The sequence below is a fragment of the Gouania willdenowi genome, chromosome 16 (assembly GCF_900634775.1).
Source record: "Gouania willdenowi chromosome 16, fGouWil2.1, whole genome shotgun sequence".
NCBI classification, from domain to species: Eukaryota; Metazoa; Chordata; class Actinopteri; order Blenniiformes; family Gobiesocidae; genus Gouania; species Gouania willdenowi.
In genome coordinates this window covers 36,605,977-36,633,347 of record NC_041059.1, presented here as the reverse complement: position 1 = coordinate 36,633,347, position 27,371 = coordinate 36,605,977, and the positions used below count along the sequence as shown (strand labels likewise).

Sequence of the window (27,371 nt, the reverse complement as noted above, 5' to 3'; positions counted from 1 at the left end):
CTTGTCAGTATACCCTGAGAAATGATCCATAAGGCAACTGACAGGCAGTTGGAATAGTTGATATGAAACATACTGTAATAATCATTAACTACGTATGTGTAGAACATGTAACAGTATTCCTTTCTGTTTGCATTTAATGAAATTATAAATGACAGATTTTAGATGATTTCCATGAATTACAATTATGTCAATTATCTGAACTTAATTACAATTCAATTCAATTCAATTACAAAAGCAATTTTCATTTTCAAATTACAATTATAATTATGCCATAATTGTATTGAATTATCAATAATGTGATTATAGTTATAATTGACCTGGTAGACAGTATACAGTATATACTCATTGAGTGTGTAGTGTGCAGTATTCCAGTATGCGATTTTGAAAAAAAATGTTTCGCTTCTGTTTTTATTATTATCATTTTTCATTTTTGTAACATAAGTTTTAAAAGCTGTATTATGGACCTGCCAATCCAAACAGCAGCTTGAAATGTTCAGCTCCCACTGTAACTTAGAGAATGAAAGAGGAAAGTTGCTCAAATTAAGCAGTGCTATTATTTATTATGTTCTACATCATATATCATATAACACTTGATACATGTGCTTTAATATGGGAGATACACTTTAACATGAAGGGATGGACTGGTTGTCAGTTGTAAATCACTGTTAGACACAAGTAGGAGATAAAAAAAATGATTAAAAGCATAAGCAACAACGTAGATTATGGCATTAAAAGTCTGTAAGAACGTAACTCCACATTCGCTAAATGTCTACGTGCTAGAGACTTAAAATCGATTTAGTAACTTTTTAGCCAAAATAATAATTCAACCGGTGTGAGTGTAGAAAAAGTCCCTGAATACCAGACAGTACAGGTGAGCTTTCATAGAATCGTCTATAAATTAATGATGAACATAAACAAACAAGTAAACAACATTTAATGCCAAATGTATTCACATTTTATTTGAATAAAGTCCAATAAACACTTCAGTTTAAATTAACAGGATGTTCATATATTTGCTCTCACTGTCAATAATCAATATGTTTCCAACATAATTATTAGGTTAACCTAAGAAGGTAAGATCTGGTTGAATCTGCGACTTTTCGCTTTACCATGATGATTATCATGAGACTACTGCAGAGCTAACACGCTAACGCTACATGTGCTGCTGCAGAAGGTCCTGGTGGTGGACGGTGGACACAGTGAGTGACTCCATTAGAATATCTACGTCTGTGTTAAAGCCAAAGGTAGGTTGATCAATTTCTGGCCCATGTGCTGCTTGGTGTGAGTGTGTCTCAGAGCTGCTCCCAAAACACCAGCGATCTGTCTAAATATCTGTTCCACGACTTCCTACCGATGAAGTCATTGTCTTTGAATCACCGTTCTCGTAGCGTAGCATCCCAGACATGTCCTCATACAGTATGTCTCCACATGGCCTTCCTGCTTAAAAGCTTCTGGTGACCCCAGAGACTTTTTCTCTCTCTAAAATTAGTTTTGTGATCATATTATACTGTGTTACAAATACAGAGTATGGATTAGTGCACAATATGTTCTAGCTCAGATATTTTATACTGCACTTTATTTGAAGTAGATACATATTTGAGAAAGTAAAAGTATAGAATACAGTTGTTTGAGATTGTGTATGGTGTTTTAATTAAAAAATACAATTAGACATTTAAGTTCTTCGAGATTTCTGCCTCTTCCTGCACTTCATGTCTATTTCTGTTATATTATGTATTGTTTTTTTCATTGTGCAAAATAGATGAATAAAAACTAATACATATATACATTTAAGACATTTAAGAAATATAATTTTAATCAGTAATTTATTTACTTTTATTATTACTAGACGTTTCAGGTGACCCCATTTTATTTCCAGGCAACCCCACATGGGGTTATGACCCCAAGGTTGAAAAACACAATTAATTAACTCACAATTAATTACAAACAATACAATAGATTCGTCTGAAGCATTAGCTGCAACTTATGAACTAGACCAAGAACATTTTTTAAAAATTTTTTAGAGTTAGGACGTCACCTTTTGCAACATGCAAAGATAAACAAAACGACAATAAGTCGTAATATTAAAGTATTTGGTCCAAAATATTAAGAAAGCTAAAGGAAATCTCTCCAATATTTATTACAAAAGCAATATTTAGTTAAAAACAAAGAAAAATGTGAAAATGAATTAGGAATTAGCACTGAGGTAGAGATGGTAAAAACTCCTGCATGGAAACCTAAAGATGACTTCCTCCAAATACTGGAGAGAAATAACATGGAAGGTGAGCATGAGCTGCTTTATCACACCTTACCAATGTGAAAAATACTCTGCTCAAGGCACTAAATGTTGGAGAAGAAAAAACAACTATCTACAGTACTTCAGATACTTCTTACAAACCCTATATACTCTGAGCAAATTCTGGAAAGAGGTTTAGAAGGGACTGACACCTTGAACTAAATCTAAATCTGAAATTAGAAAACCTATTGGTAATACATTTATTATTAATAATAAACAAGGCGGATATCTCACTTTTTATTGTTTAGTGTGTTGCAGCCCTGAAGCAGGTGACAAGGACATGGAAACAACAAACCATACCCAAAATAAATCTTTGGTTGAGAACGATATACCAGAGAAAACTAGATCAGATACATTAGAGATAACGTGCAAAAAAATGACATTTACTCTGAAAAAAGACTAAGTAGACAACACAATAATTTTTTATCTATTCCCAATGTATTTTTAAGTGTCTTTTTTGTTCATTGTTTTCTTTTTTTGTTTTGTTTTAAATATATATATATATATATATAGAGTACTTTTGATGACAGTTGTCTGTGAAATTGACATTTTGTTTGTTAATTAATGCAATAAAGTATGTAGAGTTTTTCTCAATTGTTTACAATCACTGGTCGTTGAGACACAATGACCACAACATGTAACTAATGCACCAACGCCCAGAACCAATTCTGCTAAAACTACAATTCCTGCTTTACACTCAATTTGAAGTTCTAAAACACACTTTTTTCAAAACATGACACACAATTCTCTGCATTTTACACAATTTTCATGAAGAAAATATCTTGTTTTCACAAGGAACACACTGTCATTCTAAATTCTAAAGTGAATTGCCCTACGATGCACACTGACCCATCACACGGACAAACACCTGTCACACAGTTTAATAATGATCAATCAGAGCTTTAGCATTAAAGGGCAACAGGTGAGCTCTTCTGTTTTAGAGCAATGGATGCCAACATTGGAAACAGAGGCAGAGCCAACATGGCTTGTGATGTGGATGAGGTGCTGTGGAAATAGAAATAGAAGAGAGGATGTAAAATATATATATAAATATATACATAAATACAGTAAATGTGTACCGTAAATACAGTAAAATACAGTAAATTCTTTTGTTTTGTATGTGCAAGTTTGTGTTGGTTGTACAGTACAGTGTAAATTGTTTTTGTAGGGAAAATAAAATATATTTCATTGTGTATTTGTGAGTTCTGGGTATCAAAACAATATTGTCAAATATTTTACAACACTTACTGTATGTATGTACTGTCTGTAGTTAGTGTAACACTGAACAAAAAAAGGTCTAAGCCGGTGTTTAACTGGTGCTTATAAATGTCTATTCTTATGATGGTGTGTGTGTGTCATTTGAAAACAAAATAGCATTTTGAGAAGAAATGACGTTACTATTTTGAATGTAAAGTTTCATTTTGCAGGAGAATTGTGGGGTTTTGCCCATTGCGTGTGTTATTTTAGATTTGTGTGGAGAGTTCTGAGAGTATGAGGCATGTTTTCAGAAAATGTCTGGAAACAATTGAGCAAAAGTGTTAAAATAAATCAAATGAATAAATAAAAGCCTGCAGTAGGCTGTGGTGCTGAGTGAGGATGATGATGAAGGTCATTGTTTTATAGATCACATCTTACAGTGAGGCTGATTCAGACGTGTGTGCCATGGTTGTGTGAGGGCTCGATGTGAGCAGTGCGTCCTGCCGTCCAACAGGAGGCGTGTCTCCCCCACGGCCGGAGGAGCAGCTCAGCGCAGCAGCAGCCAGATGCGGTGCGTGGGAGCGGCGGCACTGGCAGCTCCGTGGGAACAAACCAACTTGTGTTCGCTGCTGCTCCGGTGGATCCTCTCCTCTCCAGCTCCGAGGTAAGAGCTCCTCTATCAAACTCTGCTTGTTCTCTGAAATGAGGGGCTGCTGCTGTTGCTGCTGCTGCTGGGAACATGGGAACCTCCGAATTTAGAAAATAATACTCAAAGAAGTCTCAATTGTGTTTTTGTAAATAATATTTTAACAATCTTGAGGAAACGACCCTTACCTCTGTGTTTAAAGTGCGGGTAGAGTTAGTGTCCAACCTCCATCCAGACATTACACACTCCTTTCTTCCTTTTCTACCCGGTGTGCGCGTCCTTGTGGAGTTGTGAGACAATAGAAAAGAGAAAATCCAGCACAGTGTGTGATCTTTAAGCATGTTTACCCCGGGAAAAATCCGCGTTAAGGTCATTTTAAAACGCTCAGCAGTGACAGCTGCGCTGTGCGTCATGGTCACATCTCTGACCATTACGCACGAGAAAGTACCGCTTTTTGTTGTAAACTGAGCCGCTGTTGTGCAAAAATAATGTACTACATTAAGTTTAGTCTAAAATCAAATAAGTAATTAGATAAATAAAGTAGATATGAAATGGAAAAAAAGAGAGAATATTAATTAAAAACGGACAGTGGCACATTTGTGATACAAGCGCGTCTCCACACTTTACTGCCATGTGCTCTAAGTATAATTTAACCCCCCCCCCCCCCCAAAAAAAAAAATATAAATAAATAAACAAATTAAAATAAATAAAATAAAAGTTGTGGGTTTGGAGAATGGTGGGGGGGACACTGTGTAAAGGAAGTGCTGTTTAACCTTTTTTGGCTCCAGCATCATCATCATCATCATCATCATCATCATCATCATCATCATCATCATCATCATCATCATCATCATCACATGGACTTGAGACCAACACACAGAGCCCTGCAGCTCATTAATGAGCGAACCTGGCAACAGAAAAGCGACAGGAACAGATGTGAGAGCTGCTCAGGTCTCAGTGCAAAGAGCGGCGTCGCTGTCCGTGGTGCTGAAAGAACAACGGGATCCCCCAGCTGCTAAAATCTCTACACAGCAAAAATACTTATATTTTTATAATCTATATATAAAGCTGACTTTGTCCTCAATACAGAAGTAGGAATACAATCAGAACCAATGGGTGAAGTGGATTTCCTGAGAAACCTCAACATATTATTCAAAAAGAAGACAAAAAAAAAATATTCCTGGAATTAATCAGAAGCAAATTAAAGCCTTTCAATTTAAACCCGTCACTATTATTATTATTATTATTATTATTGGGTCCCAAAAGCCATCCACTCTCTAAATCAGAGGTGTCAAACTCATTTTAGTTCAGGGGTCAAATACAGAGCAGTTTGATCTCAAAAAGCCACAGATTTTATGCAGGAAAACAAGTCATTTCAACATTATTTGGCCCTTGTTTGCACTTCTTTGTGTACATAAAATACTAAATATGTAATAAACTGACACTATCTAAGCAATAAGTGACAGATATCAGTCCCAACTGGATCTTTGCTTTAAATTTCCTACATTTTGTGACCAATATGACATATGAAATATGATGTAATAGTTTCAGGATAATTGATGGATTTTGTTAGAATTAAATTTTTCTCCCCAATAGTTTAACATTGAAAATGACATAAACAATAGGTAAACTGTGAGCATCTACAAAATATTGGTGAGTTTCATTTATATTTTTTCTCAGTAATTTCCGGCCGAATTGGATGCTCCAAAGGGCCGGATTTGGCCCCCGGGCCATAAGTTTGACACATATGAACTCATGAACTGTTATACTGATGAACTTTTTATTCTGACAGACTTTTACTGTACATTATGTTTTTATTCATTTATTTGATGATGATTGTGTCTGTTTGGCTTGAATTTTTGAGAGTGTAGTTTAATTGTACTGTATTTGATGTATTGTGACTTTTATTGTCAAAGTTTTATAAAATATGTGCTCATTTTCATTAAGTAGGAATCAAAGATACACACCATCTTTAGATAACACAATCAATGCACAACATGCTGTTATTATTATTATTATTGATAATAATAATAATAATAATAATAAATGTATCTGTGTACCATCTTTTACCATTTTAGGCTATATAACACAACAACCAAACAAACAATTACAGAAAAATATAAAAAATGACAACAAATATATACAAACAATGCTCTGATTGGTCATCATTACACACACACACACACACACACACACACACACACACACACACACACACACACACACACACACACACACACACACACACACACACACACACAGAAACTGAATACGTAGAATAAAAAAGAGGAATAAATATAAAGTAGGGATGAAAAGGATCGATGAGTGTTTATTTGGAGCAGAATCCGTTTTTCACTGATCGCGTCACACTGACGGTTGTTGCTGGTGTTCAGTTCGATCCGTGGGGATCGGACAGTCCACACCGTCAGAGAGGTTATGGGGGTAGAGGGGGTGAGGCCAGGGAAGGGGGGTGGGCTGACTGAGGGTTTGGATCAAAGGCTGAAGTGAGACCATCGTGCGTCAGATCGCGGTGCAGCGGGCGGAGCGCGGACCGCTGCTTGGTTCCACTCTTCTTCAATCTCTGCCTTTGTCTTTCAGTAAATGGATCTCTAACATGGACGCCCCCCCACCACCACCACCATCACCACTACAACTACAACTACTACCACCTTCTTCACCAACACTACCATCATCATCCTCCTCTTCCTGCTGCTGGTTCCCGTTGGCGCAGTGATCTGGACGCGCACTATTCTTTCCTCTTTTCCTCTCTTCTTTGCGTGATGATGATGATGATGATGAGGAAGATGATGGTGAGGATGAGGATGAAGGGTCTGTGCATGGAGCCGCTGCTCAGCGCGTCGGTGAAGGATCATGTCGTGATCTGAGGAGCTTTGTCCTCTATTGACGTGAACGAGAAGAAGAAGAAGAAGAAGAAGAAGAAGAAGAAGAAGAAGAAGAAGAAGAAGAAGAAGAAGAAGAAGTGACAAAGAGTGTTTTGTGGAATATAGCAGTGAGTCCGGTACAATGGAGACCCCCTCCCACCCCTCCCTGCAGCTCATGGTCCAGGAGGTGAGGTCCAGGTGGACCATCAGAGTTCTTCTGCTGCTGCTGCACTGGGTGGGATATGGACACGGGATGCCTCACGTCCTCAGATTTGGTGAGTCCTCTGAAACTTTTCACCTTTTAATGGCCAGCTGTGTGTGTGTGTGTGTGTGTGTGTGTGTGTGTGTGTGTGTGTGTGTGTGTGTGTGTGTGTGTGTGTGTGTGTGTGTATGTGTGTGTGTGTGTGTGTGTGTGTTTCTTTGCCAGTGGACAGGAAGCACACAGTGCACTAACTTGTTGCTGTGGAAGTACAAACTTCAGCAGACAATAGAAAAAGCTCTTCACCCAGCATATACTGTATAGGTCTATGATAGCGGTTTACAACCTGTGGCTCTGGAGCCTCATGTGGCTCCTTGACTCTCTTCCAATGGCTCCCTGTTATAGCCAGTGGCATTTTGGGGGCCCAAGGCAAACTGCTGTTAAGGCCCTCTTGGGTATGATCATGAAATTTTTTTTTAAACACTTTTTCATTGGGATTGAAATATTTTTGCAGTTATTGAATCCACTGGAGCCTAACAGTGTCTTTACATCCTCTAAGAGTCACAACAACTGAATCATTTGCTCTGCTGTAGACAAGCCTGGACCTTCTGATCTCCTCCCTATTATTCATTAACCTCTAATAATCACTACTATTACATCGCTGGTTGTCTTGCTTTTTATGAAAGTCCGTCTGTACAGTATTTACACTGGTTCTTTTTCAACAATTTTTCAATGATCTCTGTCAGTGCGATGTTGGATCATCTCCTATAACGACTCTGTCTCCACAACATCACATTTTCCTGTATCTCTGGCAGGGCTCCATCCTCAGGCACGTCTTCTTCCTGCTAAAGAGGAATATATGTTTTTTTGTTGTTACATTTATTACACTGATGTAGAAAGAAAATACATCTCCAGAGAAATTACTTTTCAAAGCAAAACATCTGAGCTTGTGTATATTTTCTTGTGAGACATTAACAGCAGCAGACAATGACTCAACACTTAGAATGCACTCTTCACAAAACCATGGTGTGCTTTATGTGGCTAAAAAACAAACAATAGGACATTTAACATAAAATAATATGATATGTTTGTGTTAGCAACTTAGCACTAGCGGTATGTTCATAACACACCATTTTAAAAGTGACCCATCAAATCACTGCAGATTGTGTGTAAACTGTACAGAGTCTGTCCATAGTGAAATGGAGATGAGCACACAGTTTTGTTTCTCTACATTTCTGCATAATAGATAATAAATAATAAATAGATGTACTATCATTAATCTCCAGGGAAATAAAATGGCTCTATGCCATTACTAAGTAAACAACATGCAGGCTATTACATTATATTTATTCATTTAAGGTATGCATCATACTGGCTTCACGTTATAATGCTGTAAAATGGTGGTTTAATACCTGATCAGATAATTCTGGGGTCTCAGTTTGGGGTATACTGGTCAAAAGTTTTTATTACAGTTTTTCTCAAATTCATTCAAAAGAATACAATTCCTATTATAATGCACATAATATATAATACTTTTCTGCTGCTTTGATTTGAACATGTCACAGTCACAGATGTTACTTCTGTTTAGTATATGTTTTCAGTCAGACTTTTGACACTTTAGGTTGGTTCTTCTTCACAATGTAAATGGTGAAGCAACACTGCACCCAGCAGTTCATGTATAATACTGCAGTAAAAATAAAGCACAAAGCGGACGCCGGCCTGATTTTATATCAACATTAAATGATGCATCGACGCAAATGATCAAATATGTTACGAATCATTTTTGCAATATTAAATATGTTACACACATTGTGGTTGGCACGAATTTCGAGACGGTCTATATATTTAATTCTATTTTTTAATTTGCCCCTCCCGTCAAGAATCTCAAACTCCGCCTATGCCCTATAGCTTTACACACAAAAAAAAATCATGATAGAACAAATTTTATAACCTTAAAAATAAATCACATTGTGCATTAACTCTGCCACCTTCCTACTTCACCTCCTATCAACTTTCCTGGCACCTGTGGTTAAGCTTACGTTTTAAATCAAGATAGAACTAAACCAAGACACAAACTATTCTGGAATGAAAATGGAGATTTTAATCGTGTGGGGAAAGATTCAATTAACTGCCAACGTACCGGCTTATTTTGCATGCTTGATATTTGTCAAGAAATGTGTCCTGATGGTGGCGCTAGAGAACAGGTTAAGGTTTCATTAACAGGGGCTTATTTATGTATTCAACAAAAAACAAAAAACAAAGTGCCTGACACAAAAAGTCTGTCAACAATTTCCTTATAATCATTTTCTCCTTTGAGTGTAAAAATTTCAAACCTCTTGTCTATGATACACCTTAATACAGTAAAATCAACTGATTTCAACATTTATATTGTTGCTACGTGCACATCTTCTTCTTTCACAGGACGTTTCCGTGTAGGATTTGATTACACAGTAAACATTTCACCAGCTTCTACTGTTTTATTAAAAAATCAATGTTTGGGCCATTGTTTGTAAGCACATGGTGTTGTCTATTTGAGAGTTATTCTTCACCTTTTCAAAGCTGGAGGGAAAATCTCAAGACCAGCAGACAAAGAAAGAAAGAAAGAAAGAAAGAAAGAAAGAAAGAAAGAAAGAAAGAAAGAAAGGAGAGATAATACATTTTTAAACAGCTGTTGTGTTGAATCCATTCTGTCACGTACACAGAGATGGAGGCTGAAAACCAATCGATAGATTATGATATTTTACACATTTAACACCATGCATTAACTCTTTTATTAGATTTTTAGCATTGAATGGAACACAAATAATAAACTGTAGGCTCTTAAATCCATATGTGTGTGCAGAGGTGTTACTGATATATTCTACTCAAGTAGAAGTACTGGTACTTGATTGAAATTGTACATACAAGTAAGTCATACATAAAATATCAAGTACAAGTAAAAGTTACTAGTTACTTTCACCCCCCATGTTTATTATTGGTAATAAATCTTGGTACGGTTCCCTTATATACAGTAAACATCTCATTTGTGAAGTTAAAAAGGAAGAGACCAAATCTTGCACAATTGGAACTTCATTTGTTTTCCACAAAGACATCTGTATAAAATAAAAGCTTTGTCAAAAATGTACAATTCTTAAAAAAAATAAAATAACACCAATGAATTCAATTCAAATTAAAGAAAATCTCAGTCTCTAAATCATGGGTGTTAAACTCATTTTAGTTCAGGGGTCAAATACGCAGCAGTTTGCACTTCCACGTATGCAGAAAATACTAAATATGTAATAAACCGACCATATCTAAGCAATAACTGACAGATATCAGTTACGACAGGATCTTCACTTTAAATTTCCTCGATTTTGTGTCAACATTCTATTTAATTAAGGGAAATATTTTGTAATAATTTGAGGAAAATTTAAAAATTTGAGTTTTTCCAGCAGTTTAACGTTGACTGCCATCATGCAATATAAGCACCGGGAAAACTGTGAGCACCTGCAAATATTGTTGAGTTTCATTATCGCAATGATTCATGTTTTCTCTGTCATTTTTACTTTCTCCTGCGGGCCGAATTGGATGCTCTAAAGGGCCGCATTTGGCCCCCGGGCCATGAGTTTAGGACAAGTGCTTTGAGCATAGCAATATTTATGAACTCTAAAACTGAGAAATTAACCTCGTTCAATGCTGTTTTAACGCTGTGCATTACGTTCAATCTGATTGGTCGGCTATGATGTGATGCGTTTAATTGTTGTCTGGTCATTTTATTTTTTGTTATTTTACAGTGTCCGTTGATTATTTAAAAAATAAATAAATCATTTATTCAGTAACAGTTGGGTGTAGAAATCTTCTTTTAAAACTCATTTACAGTAAAGTGAATACTTATATGTTACTTTAGCGTCTGTGTGTATTTTAAAGCTGACCTTCAGGTGCCACAACCTGTCATCACTGTGTGTAGAACAAACTGTGTAATTATCTGAGAAAACATCAGCCTCTACTGATGAACAATAATAACTGACACTGGACCACTTTGAACTTGTCTCGTCTATGGAAAGTTAAAAAAGGAGCAGATCACAACTCTGACTTTGTGTTGACATTATTTTTTTTTAACACAACGTTTTGTGTTGAACTGTTGCTGCCAGTTTCCAGGCAACGAGAGTAGCTCCTCATAACGTACAACAGGTTAAAGACAAGAACCTTGGCATTTGTTGAAAGTCATTTTCTCCTCAAATGTAGAAGTTATTCACATCAGAAACATTTACAATTCAAAGATGAAAACATTTGGAGAGAACAGACACAATTGTAATTATTCCTCTGTTCAGTCAAATCCATAGTTTTCATATTGGAGCCAAATGTATCGGAACATTTGAGTTTTTTTTATATATTCTTTGGACATTCTCATACCAGACTGATATTTACCTTTACCTATTGTTCCCTATTACTGCCTGAATGCCAGAGCCCACTTTACAGAATAATGAAAATAGTCATTTGAAAAATGCATCCCCCTGGGGCCCCCTGGGGCCCCCTGGCGTTCCTGTGGTACATACGGAGTAATGGGCCCCATTCATATATTGGTATGTGTCAATGATTTGGTACCACCAACTGTCACAATATTTGACTCTCAAATAAATGAGAAAACAACTTTAATAAAAAGGCGGGGGGGGGGGGGGGGAGGATTGTTACGAGGCATAATTGTAATTTACGCTGAATCACCTTTGAAACGATATATCACACGACTATGTTCCCATGTTGTCATATTAATTCATAGAGTATTCATACCAAACTACATTTCGATCTAACGATAACTAACGGAGGAGTGGAAATTTAAAAAATTGGGGGCCCCCTGGCACCCCCGTGACACGTAGGAGGTAATGGGCCTAATTTGTATATTGGTATGTGTCAATGATTCGGTTCCACCAACCATCGTAATATTTGACTCGCAAATACATGAGAAATCCTCTTTGGGTTTTTTTTTCTTTTGGGGCCCTTGAAGCGAAAATTAAGCTATGAGAGTCGATACGTAGACGACCATAGATTATAGCTACCAAATTTCAGCCTGATCTGTTCACGAACAACAGAGGAGTAGTGATTTTAACTAGTGTACACAACAACAGCAACAACAACAACAACAACAACAACAACAACAACAACAACAACAACAACAACAACAACAAAGTGAGCTGCGTTTTGAGTCCGGTAGCCTAATAAAAAACATATGCTGCAACGTCCTATTTTTGGTTCCTGATGCTCAAAATGGTTTTGTTGTTGTGCTGCATTGAAAATGAACACAATGTTTGGATGCTATTACCGTTCTGTAGTGGTTAGCATTTTGGTCTCACTGCAACAAAACGCTTTCCTTCTCTTTTCTCTCTGCATGGTTGGAACTTGCTTGTTTTCCACATGCTTGCATGTTATTCCACATAAATTTCCTCTGCAGTTCATAAACATGCATTAACAGACTAATTGGAGTACATAAATGGCCTTTCAGCGTGAATTATCTTTTTGATAGCATGTGTTAAGGCAGGCATACACTGCTTTTTTGACTTGTATCCAGCTGCAGCCCCAGAGCGGAAGCCCCTGACGGGACACAAGCCTCTGGCTGGGCGAATGTGCCCTGGCTGGATGGATGTGAGGTAGAATACCAGGAACCCTATCCACTGTTCTGGAAATTATGCAATACCTACCTTTCTTTTTTACTAACCCTAACCGTTATACGCGTCCACTTCCTGGCTATATATACCTTCCTTTTTTACTACCCCTAACCCTAAACCTAACCACCTCCACTTCCTGGCTATATATACCTTCCTTTTTTACTACCCCTAACCCTAAACCTAACCACCTCCACTTCCTGGCTAATATATACCTTCCTTTTTTACTACCCCTAACCCTAAACCTAACCACCTCCACTTCCTGGCTAAATTCAAGGTTTGTCGTATTGAAAAATAGCTTCCGCTGTCACGTCAGGAGCACTTTCGCCCCGCCAGAGGCTTGTGTCCCACCAGGGGCTTCCGCTCTGGGGCTTCCGCTGGATACTATTGCATTTTTCAGTCGTGCGTCTATTTTTGGGATCGGGCCGAGTCTCGGCTAAATTGTGAGTCATGCATCTTGTAATATAAATGGTGTAGTATACATAATGTAGGATCGTTGTAGAATTGACGGACCGTACTGCCCACATCCGTCCAGTTCCTGCTCCATCACATTGCCGCCTTTTCCTTTTTAAAGCTCTTTTTGCTGAGATTCACGAGTGTCTATCCACTTCCGGGTTCTCCTTCTTCTTCTTCTATTTTAATGGCAACGCTAGAGTTCTTCTTCTTCTTTTAATTTGTACGTTGCATTTCCGAAAACAAGACCCTGACGTGTCGCGTATGGACGTACAGCGTGAGCAGTTTGAGCTGGAGCTGAAAACAACGATTGAAAAAAATCGCCCGGTCGCCGGCTTTAACCTGTATCCTTACCTTAGACTTCCACAACTGAACATGACAGAAAGAAAGATGTCGACAAGAGGAATGGATACATGAATGAATTATTTCCAGGTGAATATATGATGTGTGAGATATTTCACTTAGTGATTATCGTATTGATTAAAAAAATGTCCAAATCATTTTCTTTAATCATGTTTTTTTAACTAAAAACTATTTAATGAATTAATCATTTAATAACTGCCCGGTCACTGTGTGTCAGTGAACCACATCAGACCTTGTTAAACTACATCAGTGATCAATGCAGTTTAGCTGGAGGTAGATTTCACTTTGTTTCTATAAAACATACTGAGCACTTTAATAGATGTATGTGGTTACTTTAAAAAAAAAAAAGTAATAATTTAAGAACTTAACAGAATCAGAATCTGCTGTAGAAGCAAAAGTTAAACTTTTTTAAAAAATGTAGTTTGACAGTTTGATAAACATATGACTTTTTTATTATTATACTTGAATTAGTTACCATCAGTGTTGGGAACGTTACTTTAAAAAAGTAATTAGTTATAGTTACTCACTACTTGTTCAAAAAAGTAACTGCGTTAGTAACTAAATTACTCTATAATAAAAGTAACTCATTACCAAGGAAAGTAACTATTTGCATTACTATTAAAAAAAAAAAAGTTGCTATATGTCAAATAATTCACATTTTTAGATTCGTGTGTGAGGTGCTTCATTAATTTTGAGTTGTTTACAACGGATGTCGACAAAGTCTTCACTCCTGTATATAATGAACACTTCACATGTACGTTCTTACCTTTGACCACAATTAATTTAAAGTAGTGTTTGTATCGTCACCTTAAAAATGTCAACTTTTCATCAGACTGCTCCACGCTCATCATCTCTGCTGCTTCATGCAATCTGCTGTGTGTGTGTTTGTGTGTGTGTGTGTCGCGTGTCGCGTGTCACGTGTGCTGGCACGTCGCCTTAGCCAATCATAATCGCTCACCTTGTTTTTAACCCGCCTCCTCACAACAGTCGAGTCAGAAGCCAGGGATGCTTTCGGATAACAGTTTATTTAATCAGTGCATGTAATGCACCGCATTTAACGTTCAGTAACGATAACGGCGTTGTAACGGCGTAAAAAGTAATTAGTTAGATTACCTCGTTACTGAAAAACAAACGCCGTTATTTTAAACGCCGTTATTCCAAACACTGGTTACCATTCACTTGTTCTTGCAAGGTTGAAATGTTTTTTTTAATTAATTGTATTTCATACATTTTGAAATGAGTAAATATCAATATTGTGATATATTGCAATGTATGTCATATTGTTTAGTATCGAGACATGTAAATTGTCAGATTCATGGCGATGCACAGCTCTAGTGAGCAGGTGCTGCAGAATGATTGTATTTCATTAGCTGAAGGTAAACTTACCAATAATCCAGGTCTTTCTAAAACTCCCCGTGCTTGCATGGAATCTCTCCTATAATTTCCCTAGGCTACAATCAAAAGCAGGAACGTTACCGATTGATTGATTGATTGGAGGAGCTAAAGGTGCTGTGAAGGAGGGAACGAACAAATCCTTTTTATTGTCAAGTTTCGGCTTCTGGCAAAATGAAAAATGGCAAAGAAAAGATAAAAATACCATAGATGTGTTTTTAGAGAAAGAGTTTGTTTGTTTGTGTTGGCGTTGTGACAGAACCTGCGTGTTCTCCAGTGTGAGCTCACACATCCAGGCAGCAGCACATCCTCATGGCCCTGCAGGTGGAGAAATTAATGGATGGATGGATGGATTTCAAATTATATGCTTTGATGCAGGGAATTGTGGGAAATTATTTCATCATCAGTCAGCTGAGGTCAGCAAAGATTTTAAGGGGCCAATGAAGAGGAAAAGTCATAATCAGGATGTTTCTCAATACGCTCCTTTCATGAAGGAATCATGGAAAATGATTAGAAAAGTTTGTAACAAGTGTTTGATTTGAGAGCTTTTCATTCATTCATTATTCCTACGATCCAACTACATCCATCTGTGCTCGGCAAGTTGGCCTTCCGGATGACGCTAATTGATCTAAAGTCATTTTAAAAGGTAATCAATTGCTTATATCAATACAAGGAAATAGCGCATTAGATTTAAGCACGGCAGACTTTATATGGATGTGTTCTAAAGCAGTTTGTGGAAATACTTTGGCTTTAAAGGGGCATTATTATGAAAAAATCACTTAATAATGGTTTTACTACAGTCATATACTGTACATTCCTTTAGCCTCATTCAGAGGGTAAAAGTTGAAAAGTTCTGTTTCCTCCCTTGTTATTCCACATTTTGTAAAAAGTCGGCTCCAAATGGGTGAGATGGATTTTTCTAACTCATAACTGTGAAACTCCACCTTCTGACAATCCTAGCTCCTCCTACCCTACATAAGCTCCTCCTTCTCAAACTACCTCACAGGTAAAACAAACATAGCGAAGGCAGGTTGATATTACAGTTCATATCTGTACGTTCAGTATATAGATAATACAGTATTAACCGAAGAGCGCACACAGTTTCATTTTTAGTAGCCGTTATACCACCTTGTATTGATTTTATGGCATGATCTGATGTGTTTGTGACCCATTCTTAAATGAATTATTCTGTGGCCAGTAGAGCTGAGGAGAAGGAAGGCTGTTAATGATTTACTTCTGTTGCTGTGTTGCTGTTTACACTAGGGGTGGGCGATATGACAAAAAAAAAAAAATAAATCCTATCACGATTATTTCTTTATAAAATCACGATTTTTTCATTCAGATCATTTAAACTATTGAAACTGTTATTCATCAGTAAAACAAACTAATTCACCTATTTTAAATAATCACGCTAAATGGAAAAAAAGTGATAAAAGAGTATTTGTCAGGGTAATTTTCAAACATTTTTAAAAATGTATGTAAGCCTTTTACCAAACTGGTTCCAAGTACAATGAACATTAAAAAAAGGCTGACAAGTTATTTTAGTCACAGTCTTTTTACTTTGTTTAACTAAAGTGGTTTAGCATTAGCATTAGCAACACTTGCTACATACAGTAACAAGGCAGCAGATCAGTCTAGTGATTTCAGTTAGTTTTTATATTATTTTTATGTTAAAAAACAAGCAGAAGACTCAGGTAAACCTAATATGTATTTTTATTTTTAAAACATATTGAGCATTGAAAATGAGAGCAGAAAAGTTTACATCCTGTTCATTTAAAATGAAGTGTTTGTTGGACTTTAATCAAATAAAATGTGAATACATTTGCCTTCAAATGTTATTTACTTGTTTGTTTGTGACCATAAATAATTTATAGATGATTCCCTTAAAAGAAACATCAGATATATATGAAACCTCACCTGTACTGTCCAGTATTCAGGGACTCATTTTTATTATTTATTGGTTAAAAAGTTACTGAATTGTTTTCATGTCATTGAATGGTGTTGGATTCAATTGTTCTAAATGAATGAATATCGTCCTTGATTTGAATTGAATCGTTGCTAAAATGAATCGTTACACCCCTACTAGTGTGATCTCTGCACAGTGGATTTAAAATGAGATGCTTGTCTTAGTTGACATTTATATATAAAGGGTAGAAAAGCTAAACGTTGCAGCTCAAAGCTTGTAAACCTCCATCTTTGGAAGTTGCTTCCCTTTAAGAAGAGTGTCAGTCAGGAACAGAACGGGCTTATCTCACTGCTGACTAGTAAATAAGGAGATTTTATAAGGAGAAGAAGCACGCTGCTTGGAAATAATGTGTGGCTAAGCACATCATTATCATTATCATCATCATCATCATCATGTGTGGAGAGCATGAGGTATGAAATAAGTGGAGATAATCAGTCCAATATTATTTTCTGTTGTCTCCCACTTATTATGGGTTGGAGAAGATTTTCTTTTAATCTTTTTTATTTTATTTTATTTAACCATTTATCTTTCACTGCTGCAGGCAATAAATGATAAATTAATCATTGTTATATTTCTATAATAAATACTATGTAATATTAATTTGTGGGTTATTGCATCAAACTTTGAATTATTTTATTTTCATTTATTGGAGGGATAAAATGCAGCAGGGGCTTTTGTTTGTGGAGTTGGTGTGTAATTCTTTAACTGTGTACATCATTTACTTATTAAATTTAAGCCTCAAATAATCACCTCCTGGCCATTTTTTTTGTTTTACTTTATGACTAAATACTCTAAAATGTCATTCCCTCCTTTTATTGTCATTGTCACCAGGCGAGCCTATGAATACTGAGGACTTTTATTTATATTTTAGCACCAAAGGCAAACCACAAAACAAAGATCCATTAACACTTTAGCACCTTTGTGAAATTAAACACATCCTAGCATTTCTCTGCACTGCCAGACGCACACAATAATAAACAAGCCCAGAGTGAGAAAGACTATTTTCATCTTTAGTGTTTGCCACACTTGTAAAAGGCCCGTTATGTTTACCGTCTGTGTTGTCACACTTTCCTGAATTTGTGACGCCACATGGGAAGCAACAGTGCCAACAAAGCACGACAATATATCCTCCTCGTATTTACAGCAGCATGTTGTTGTTGTTGGTTTTACTTTTTTCTTTCCTGTGCTGAGATGAAGTGCTTTTGTTTGGCTTTACCTACTGGAGACATGTTCCCCCTGTGGGTGTGTAAGGAAACGTCATGCCTGCTCGTGGAAGAAGAGATGAAATCTAGAACCCAATCAATAGTGATGATGGCTGGAACGAAAGAGGAAAAATAAAGGGTTGAAAGAAACAAAGAAACAGACGATGGATTGTGAATTTTTAGTCCAGTGTGAGAAGCTTACATCAAAGACGATTGAATCGTTTCCATACAGGATCAGGCAGGAAGGTGTTTGCATTGGGAACGTGATAATATTCCAAAACCAAGCTGTGAGCTAAAAATGGTGATGAAAAGCCTCTGGGCAGCAGAAGAAAACACTGCACATGGAGGAAAGAACGGCAGAGGATGATGTAGCAGGAACATTTGCAGAATGAATCAAATGTTCTAACGTTTCGTTTTGTTCAGACTCTTAATGCGCAATTTAGATATTTTTTGTGTGCTCGTTCATATTACACTTTAAATGGGACTTCTTTAGTTTAAATTATGAACTGAATGTGAGCCTGAGGTTTCACTTTCACTTCATTTGTTTCAGTCTAACAAAAAATATTCAAACATAAATCACAATTACATAAAACAAGAATAAAACAGGCAGAAGCAAAAATACTTATATGCCCAACATAAATAACATTCAAGTTACCTTTTCCAATAATACACACAATACACACGCAAGCATTCAACAAGTACATTTGAGTTGCCTTTTTTTCAAATAATGCACAAAAAGACAAAATACTATATAGTATTTTGTCTTTTTGTGCATTATTTGAAGAAAAAAAAAAAAAAAAAAAAATATATATATATATATATATATATATACACATACACACACATATATATATATATACACACACATGCTTTCTTTTATGTACAACATTTAATAAAAACACAAACATATTTCATGTTTTTCATAATTTTAAATGTGCGTGCACACTTCTACATACAGTATGTGATTCTACATATGTGCGTGCACACACGTGCGTTTGCGATTCCATACGTGCATGCTCACTTCTACATACTGTATGTGATTCTACATATGTGCGTGCACACTTCTACATATGTGCGTTTGCGATTCCATACGTGCGTGCACACTTCTACATACTGTATGTGCGCGAACGATTCTACATATGTGCATGCAGAGTGAGAGTGTTTTTATATGTGTTTTTTGTAAATAATGTCCCTAACTGCCCTGCTGTGATTGGTCTGTAATCAGATCAATTTATATATATATTTTTTATTTTTGTAGAATTTGTGAGAATGGATGGATGTAAAGCCAATAACGCTGAATAGAAGCTTTTAATATCCTTACACTGTATGTTACTGTCCTTTAGGTGTCTGTTGGTTCCTTTTCCTTCCCCGTGGTGTAGAACTTGTTTATTTATATTTATATTTTATTTATTTATTTGATCATGTCTCACTAACACAGCTTGTATAAAACAATAGCTTCCAAAGGGTGTGCACGTGTCCCTGTGATCAACACCAACTGTAGAGGTTGTGTTCTTTTCTTCCTGTTACATTAGACGTCACATGCAGAGTAACAGTAACAGACCTGCTGCTGTAATCCTAGACTCAGCCCTAAAGGCAGGAAGCATTGGAACGGGCTAAAGGACAAAAACTGTGTTTGCACAGCTGTTCTGGCACACATTCAGATCTGCCTTGTAAGCCATTACTGCCAGTGCATGTGATTGGAGCATTGTTTGTTCCATGGGAAACAAATCCGTACCAGGGATCCTGTGTTGCCTTCAGGGTTGGGCTCAATTGTAATTATAATTGTGTAATTGATAATTAATTACTAGTATGGCATAATTATGAAAGTAATTGTAATTTAAAAATAAACTGTTGCTGTTGTAATCATAATTAAATTCTAACTGAGTTCAGATAATTGACTTCTTAATTGTAATTGTCATAAAATTCTATAAAAATTGGTAATTATAATTTAATGCTAAACAGGGTAACAATATTAAAGTTATATGTACAGTTCTACACACATGTAGTTAATAATTATTAAAATGGGTTTCATATTAAGCTTTACCACATTTTACCGGGGTATAGTGACACAAAAAAGGCTCAGACGCCCACACCAAAAATATTAAAACCTATATTTTCATTGATTAGGAAGCCTAACAAGGTAATCAATAGATAGGAAATAAATTAGATGATAGATATTAGTTTTTAGTGTATTTTACAGCTAATTTAGGACCTGTTAGCATCAGAGATGCTAACAGAAAGCTAACACAAGTGGAATGGTCACTTTTATTAGGTTATTTATTTCAGGCTCAGTTATTGTGATTAATTGTAACTGAACTTGAGTCATTTAGAACATAACTGTAATTGACTTTCTGATGATTAAAAAAAAAATATTGTAATTTAATTGTAATTGGAGAAAATGCTGGTCATTGTAATTGTAATTGAACTGTAATTGAACATGTGTAATTGAAAATGTAATTGTAACTGACCTAAACCCTTGCTGCCTTATTTAAAAGACAGTTCACGCATTGTTTAAACCAGTGGTTCCCAAACAGGGGTACACGTACCCTAGGGGTACAGAAGCGCAATACACGGGGTACTTGGAAAGATTTTAGCAATTAATTTAAAAATAATTAGAAAATATTCCTAGTTTCTTTTATGGCTAATGTTTGGACAAATTAATTACAAACTAACAATACTATTGCTCAATAAAATACTGTGTTTTTGTAATTGATTGAAACCAGATTATTTGATGCTGTAAAGGCCATTTTTTTTCACATTTCTGACAATAATTTGACATTGGAGACCATATTAACTTACTATTGATATAATCACACAATAGTTGCATTGTTATTTATTTATTTTTTTTATTAACAAATTTCCACTTTAAGTTCCACTCATTGTTTTATAGAAAACATTTAGGAGAGCCTGTTTGTTCCACAAATGAAAAAGCATACGAGTCTAAGGAGAGGGTACTCATGTTATGAAGGGGTTCACGGGACAAAAAAGATTGTTAACCACTGGTTTAAACCGTTGATTTACACGTGAATAAACACCTGTGTTTCAAACCAGTCCTGATTTACAGTAAGAATGACATAAATGTGCTTTGTGTTCATAAATATCTGCTAAATTATGTTTTCTTGTCTTATTTCTATGTTTGTTTCTTACCTGACTAAGGACGGTTAATGCAAAATAGCACTTTTGCTAGAATCTACAATATATGTTCATTATTGTGCACTGTGCCTATCTAATAAATAAATAAATACACAGATAAATTGAATAAAAGAATGAATGGATGTTATTGTGACAGTCTGCAGGCATGTGTGATGAGATGAAACTGATCGTATCATCCGATCGTTCATTGAGGGTAAATCAAGCGTATGATGTGTGACTCTTTTACGGCTTTAACCAGCAGAACACACGTTCCACCGTCGCAGCACTTCTCCTTTGCAATGGTTTATTTAAACACATGTAACATGTTCTTTAGTGTGTATTGAAGGTCTCACTGTATCCAACACTGTAACTCAAGAGAAACTCAAAGAAACAGAAGTAGAGAGGACACTGGGCCAACCCCATAAGGCCGTCCCACTCAGCGTCCACCCTCTGAACTACACAAATATACAAAACACTAAAGGTTTAGGTTTATTAAAACGAGTGCAAACGTTAATTCACGCCCAGGGAATCAGGACTGCTTGTGTACTGCGCGTCACAATGCACCCACAAATCCGTTTAACGCGTTTCCCTCTGATTAATATGTAAAGTAGGCGGATCTAATAAGAGGGGCAATAAATGGGAGGAGGAAATGCAAATAAATGAATGCAGTGGACACAATGCATTTCATCAAATCTGGAACTGTTTGCAGTGATTGTGTCTGTAAACGCTATCTACACATTTGTTATTGTTTTCAGCCAAAAAACTAGTAACTTGCGATCATATATTATCTTACAGCTGAAACGCTGCGCGTTAATACGGTAAACAGGGATAAATCAACATAGTTAACCTTGTTGTCACGAGGCAGTGCAGCAGCAGCTATCAGCTCACTAATTCTCCTTTTGCACAATTTTTCATTGTTAAGTTGTTTGATATGCTTGATTTGAATATTTGTATTGTTTAGATAGTTGGTTTAGTGTTATTATTTGTTTTTTGTTTTTTTGTGTTTTTCCATTGATTTAAAAAAAGTAAGGTATCAATAAAGTACCGGATCAATAAGAGTAGTAGTATAGTAGTATACCCATCCCTAATGTTGAAGAGGTAAAGCCACAGATTTGTTTGCTTTATTGTTGCAATCTGTGCTTTAAAATTTACATTTCTTATTTATTTAAAGTTTAAATAAATCTGAAATTGTTTATTATGAAACAGATTTCTTTATTGCTTGTGTTCATTGAAAAATACATGACAAGAGACCCTTGAAAAATAATAATCGAATTTTAAATCGCAATCGCAATATTGAGGAAAAAAAAAAATCGCAATTAGATTATTTTCCAAAATTGTTCAGCCCTAATGTTGACATACAAAAAAAAGACTTTAGTTAATCTTTCTAGGATAAGAAAATAATTTAAATAAAACTATTAACAGTCTCAACCACGTCTATACATTACGTCTATATATTAGTGCCACAATGTTTTAGTGCCTAGTTCCCAAAGTGGGGTATGGGTACCCCCAGGGTAATTAGTGTTTCTTTTTGTTTTTCATGTTTTTGTTACATAATGAAAAACGAATGAAGGAATGATACACGGATTCTTCTGGTCCTCTCAGCCCGTTATAAGCTCCGCCTCCTCTGATTACTGATCACAATCAGGTGTGTTAGATGAGAGACCAGCTGTAACACGGCCCTGCCTGTACCACTGCTACGTTCTGTGCTATCATTAAAGCATCACATTGAATATTTCAGTGTGATTAATTTAATGATCTACTTTATAAAAGGCCGACGCACTGCTGATAAATACATCCCAATCACCACTAAGCTGCTTCCATTATTCATGTTTTACTCATAGCTAGTTCATAGAGATGTGAAACTAGATCAGGCTAGAGATGTATTGGTAGCAGAGGCCTGTGAGATGTTTACATCAGTGTTTTTCTACCTTTTTGGAGCCAAGCTTCTTTTCATTGGAACTATTAAACACTGTAGCCTATATTAACAATATACAGTCATTCTAACGTTTTTTATGATCTTTTATATTTCTTCTTTCTAATAAAAAGTGTAATTTACAATTTGCAGTCATTCTTATAAGTGTTTTTTAATAGGAATCAAACAACAACAAAAATGTTTATTTATTTTTAATTACTTTTTTAAAATCATCTTTGTGTCCCTCCGGTGGGAGGGACACATTTAAACATTAAATATGATTAGAACTACAATCAAACTTTATTCTGCTAATTAAATAAATATATAATTTTATATTATATTTATATAATATATATAACATTTTTATTATTATTATATTAGATACTATATGACAGATTTTAATAGTTCAATTTTGTTCTTTATTGTTTGATTTGATCCAAAGGCTGTTATTGATGGATTTAATGTTCAATAATGAAGTGAATCTAGTTTATTAACATGAGCAATGAACACTTACATTTGAATAATTTCCTAAGGCTGACGATCTCTCACAGTGGTTGAAAAACCCTGCTTTACATGATAAGAACGCACTCAGGGACACAAGCAGCTGATACTGTCATCAGAATTTATTCAAATTCCAATTAAAATGATTGTTATTTTCCTCTGAAAGTCAATTACAATTACATTCTCAATTACTAAAGTTCAAATGCAATTAATCCCAATTCCTGAGCCATGAATAAATAAAAAGTGAACCTTCCTCTTGTGTTAGCTTTCTGTTAGCATCTCTGATGATAACAGGTCATAAATCAGCTGTAAAATACACTAAAAACAAATGTCATATAATTTATTTCCTATCTATTGGTTACCTTGTTATTCTTCATAATCAATGAAAATATAGATAATAATAATATTTTTAGTGTGGGCGTCTGAGCCTTTTTTGTCAGTATACCCCTAGATTTATATATATTTTAAAAAGCTTGATATGAAACATATGTTAATAATTGTTAACTACATTTTGTGTAAAACTGTACATAGAACTGTAACATGGTTCCCAAGTTTTGCGTTAAATTTTAATAGATCATTTGTATAGAATTTTCACGACAATTACAAAGTCAATTATCTAAACACATTTACAATTTAATTATGATTACAACAGCAATATGATCACATTTATGCCATAATAATAATTATCAATTACGCAATTACAATTGTAATTGACCCCAACCCTGACTGCCAGGCACACAAAGGTTAAACAAGGATCATAGTGGACAGGCTGTGATTATAGCCGAGTCGTAGATGCTGACTGAGGTCAAGCTAAAGGTGACCTGACGTTTTTTACTCACATTGACTCAGACGTTCTGTTCTGGACGCTCAGAGGACACCAGTGACCAGATCCGTTTCCTGGATCGTTGTGGCCGTAATACGAGTCAGGACTTTATTCTCTCCCTGTGCTTCGTCCTGGAAGCGTGACTTTGCACGCTGAGGCAATGACAGAGGAAATGACATTTCTTTCTAATAATCGTCTTTCTTTATTCAGACTCACTTCCGTTGTTGTGGCTGTTCTTCATTTACTCAGAGTATCGCTCTGAGGACGTCCTGATGTCTTCACATTTGATGAGGCTTCTCTGTCTGTGCTCCGTCACTGACAAAACACATTTACAAGACCAAAAGCAAACACACATTACACTTTTCTCTACCACTCACTATAATGTCTATGTCATCAACACTATAAAGGACAAACAACTGTGTGTATAGTTTTTATTCAGGTTGTTATTCGTGGATATTTGACTAAATGTGACTAAAACATCTACAGCACGTGTCAAACTCAAGGCCTAGGGGGCAAATCTGACCCTTTATAGCAGTGTTTCTCAAATGAGGGTACGTGCACCCCTACGGGTACGCAATGGCACTACAGGGGGTACCTGAGAGAGAGAGAGAGAGAGGAAAATTAACAAATAAAGTGTCAGTCTAAATGATTAAAACTATACAAATAAATCTATTCAGGAGCCACTAAATCAGTGTTTTTTAACCTTGGGGTCAGGACCTCGTGTGGGGTCGCCTGAAATTTCTGAGAAATTAAAATAAGTTTTTTGAAATTTTATTAAAATTATTAATATTTTTTTAATGAAAACAACACACAATCTCAAACAACTGTTTTTCCATACTTTCACTTTGTGAAATATTAATGTAGTTCAACTATAATGCACATAGAAAAAAAATCTGAGCTCAAACATGTTAAAAAACTAATAGAAAAAACTAGAAAAAAAATGTCTTTGGGTCACCAGAAATTCTTGAAATCAAAATGAGGTCATGATCCAAAAAAGGTTGAGAACCGCTGAACTAACATGTGTGTTATCGCTCCATCATTATGATCTACAGTTGTTTTTAATTAGTTTTCTAAGCAAAATGTTGTAGTCGTACAAAGTGGGAGTTTGGTTCAGAAATAAGAAAAAGGGGGGACTTCAGCCAAACAATTTGAGAATCACTGTTTTAGAGCATCCACAGAAGAAAGTAAAAAGGACGGAGAAAGCAAATTATTGTGTAAATTATCTCAAATTCCCTAATTTAATGAAAACTACAATATATTTTTAGGGGCTTGAATTTTTCCTTTGTTTATATAACATGAATGCAGTCCTTTTTAATTGTGAATTGTGGAATAACTCTTGATTTTTCCACAAATCTTGCAAATTTTCACAAACAATTCCACAAAATTCCTCTAAATTCCACAAAATCACAATTTTTTGAAGTGAATTGAATTGATATATATAAAAACTAGGTCACAATGATGTTAAAGTAAACTTTTCTTGTTTGACATCCCTGTTCTATAGCACATATAGTTTCATTAATAACTTCAGGCTGCGCAACAGGAATCAGCAGCCTCAGGTACGTTTTGGGCGCAATTATAATTGTAATCGCCTAATAGATCATTAATTACAATTATAGTGTAATTATAATTGTAATTGAAAAAAATCTGTTGCTGTTGTAATCTTAATTGCATTTTAAAATAGTTTAGATAATTGAACTTTGTAAACTTCAAAATTATTTTTATTTTACCATTTTTAAAAATTTAAAATCATGGGATATACTGACAGAAAAAAACATTAATATTAATATTTTCATTGATTAAACTTAAGGTAACCAAGAGATGAGAAACAATAGATAATATTTTTTAGTGTATTTTACAGCTGATTTAAGACATTGACTGACCTTGGATCTAGGATAAATAAACTACATTATGTCATACTTAATCATATACAGTATGTATTCAGCAGTAAGAAGTGGTTTTAGGGTAAACTTACACTTTATGGCAGGTACTCCAAGACTAAATGAAATTGAAACAATTTCCTTGTTTATTTTTAGACTCATGTCTAAAACAGTTTTTCTGACTTTATTTAGGGGACGTATTATTCCCATTTTTCACCTTTTAAAACAGTTCCCTGTGATATAAATAACATATCTGTGCTGGGGTTTGGTCAACACTAAGGCTAGGATAAACGACTATTTTTTAAACGTTTAATCTAACGATTATTTTTTTGATGCATCGATTAATCTAACGATTCATTTTCCAGTTTGATTCGATTCGATTATCGATTATCTCCCCATTAATTGACTAAAAGTAAGTAATCTGAAATGAAAAAAAAAAAAAAAAAAAAACATGAATTCCTTAACATTGCATTATATGTTTATTACTGACTTCAACTCAAAATTCCAAAATAAAGTTTAAGTAAGAATATAAAAGTACAAAATAATGCATTCAGAGTCAGAAGTAGCATTAAAATAAACTTTCCTTTTACCGTAAGAAGTGTGTGTGTGTGTGTGTGTGTGTGTGTGTGTGTGTGTGTGCATGTTTCCACATGTCTCTATTAGAATATGGACCAAAATTCATATCTTGATATTTTTTTTCAAAATGGTGATATATGATATAAATCTTGATATTTTTAATTCAAATAGAATTTTACCAGAAAGATAATTCAGGATTACATTTGTTGATGCAAAATATCACACAGACTAAAATAACATCACAGTGCTTTAAAGAATGGTAAAAAAAACAACAACAAAAAAACTGGTGCGTGCATCACCAACATGAGCAACTTGCGGCCC

At 35.3% G+C, this 27,371-nt stretch overlaps 1 protein-coding gene across 3 annotated transcripts in view; it reads left to right on the top strand.

Annotated features, from left to right (window-relative positions):
- Positions 1–3,962: 3,962 nt before the first annotated feature.
- The window catches only part of grik2 (glutamate receptor, ionotropic, kainate 2), a 376,713-nt gene continuing 353,304 nt past the window's right edge, over positions 3,963–27,371 (top strand). For all 3 annotated transcript variants that reach the window (XM_028469698.1, XM_028469697.1, XM_028469699.1), the window contains exons 1-2: positions 3,963–4,154; positions 6,735–7,293. In XM_028469698.1, the coding sequence (XP_028325499.1) occupies positions 7,161–7,293 (133 nt within the window). In that variant the 5' untranslated portion in view covers positions 3,963–4,154; positions 6,735–7,160. The remainder of the gene's footprint in view (positions 4,155–6,734; positions 7,294–27,371) is intronic.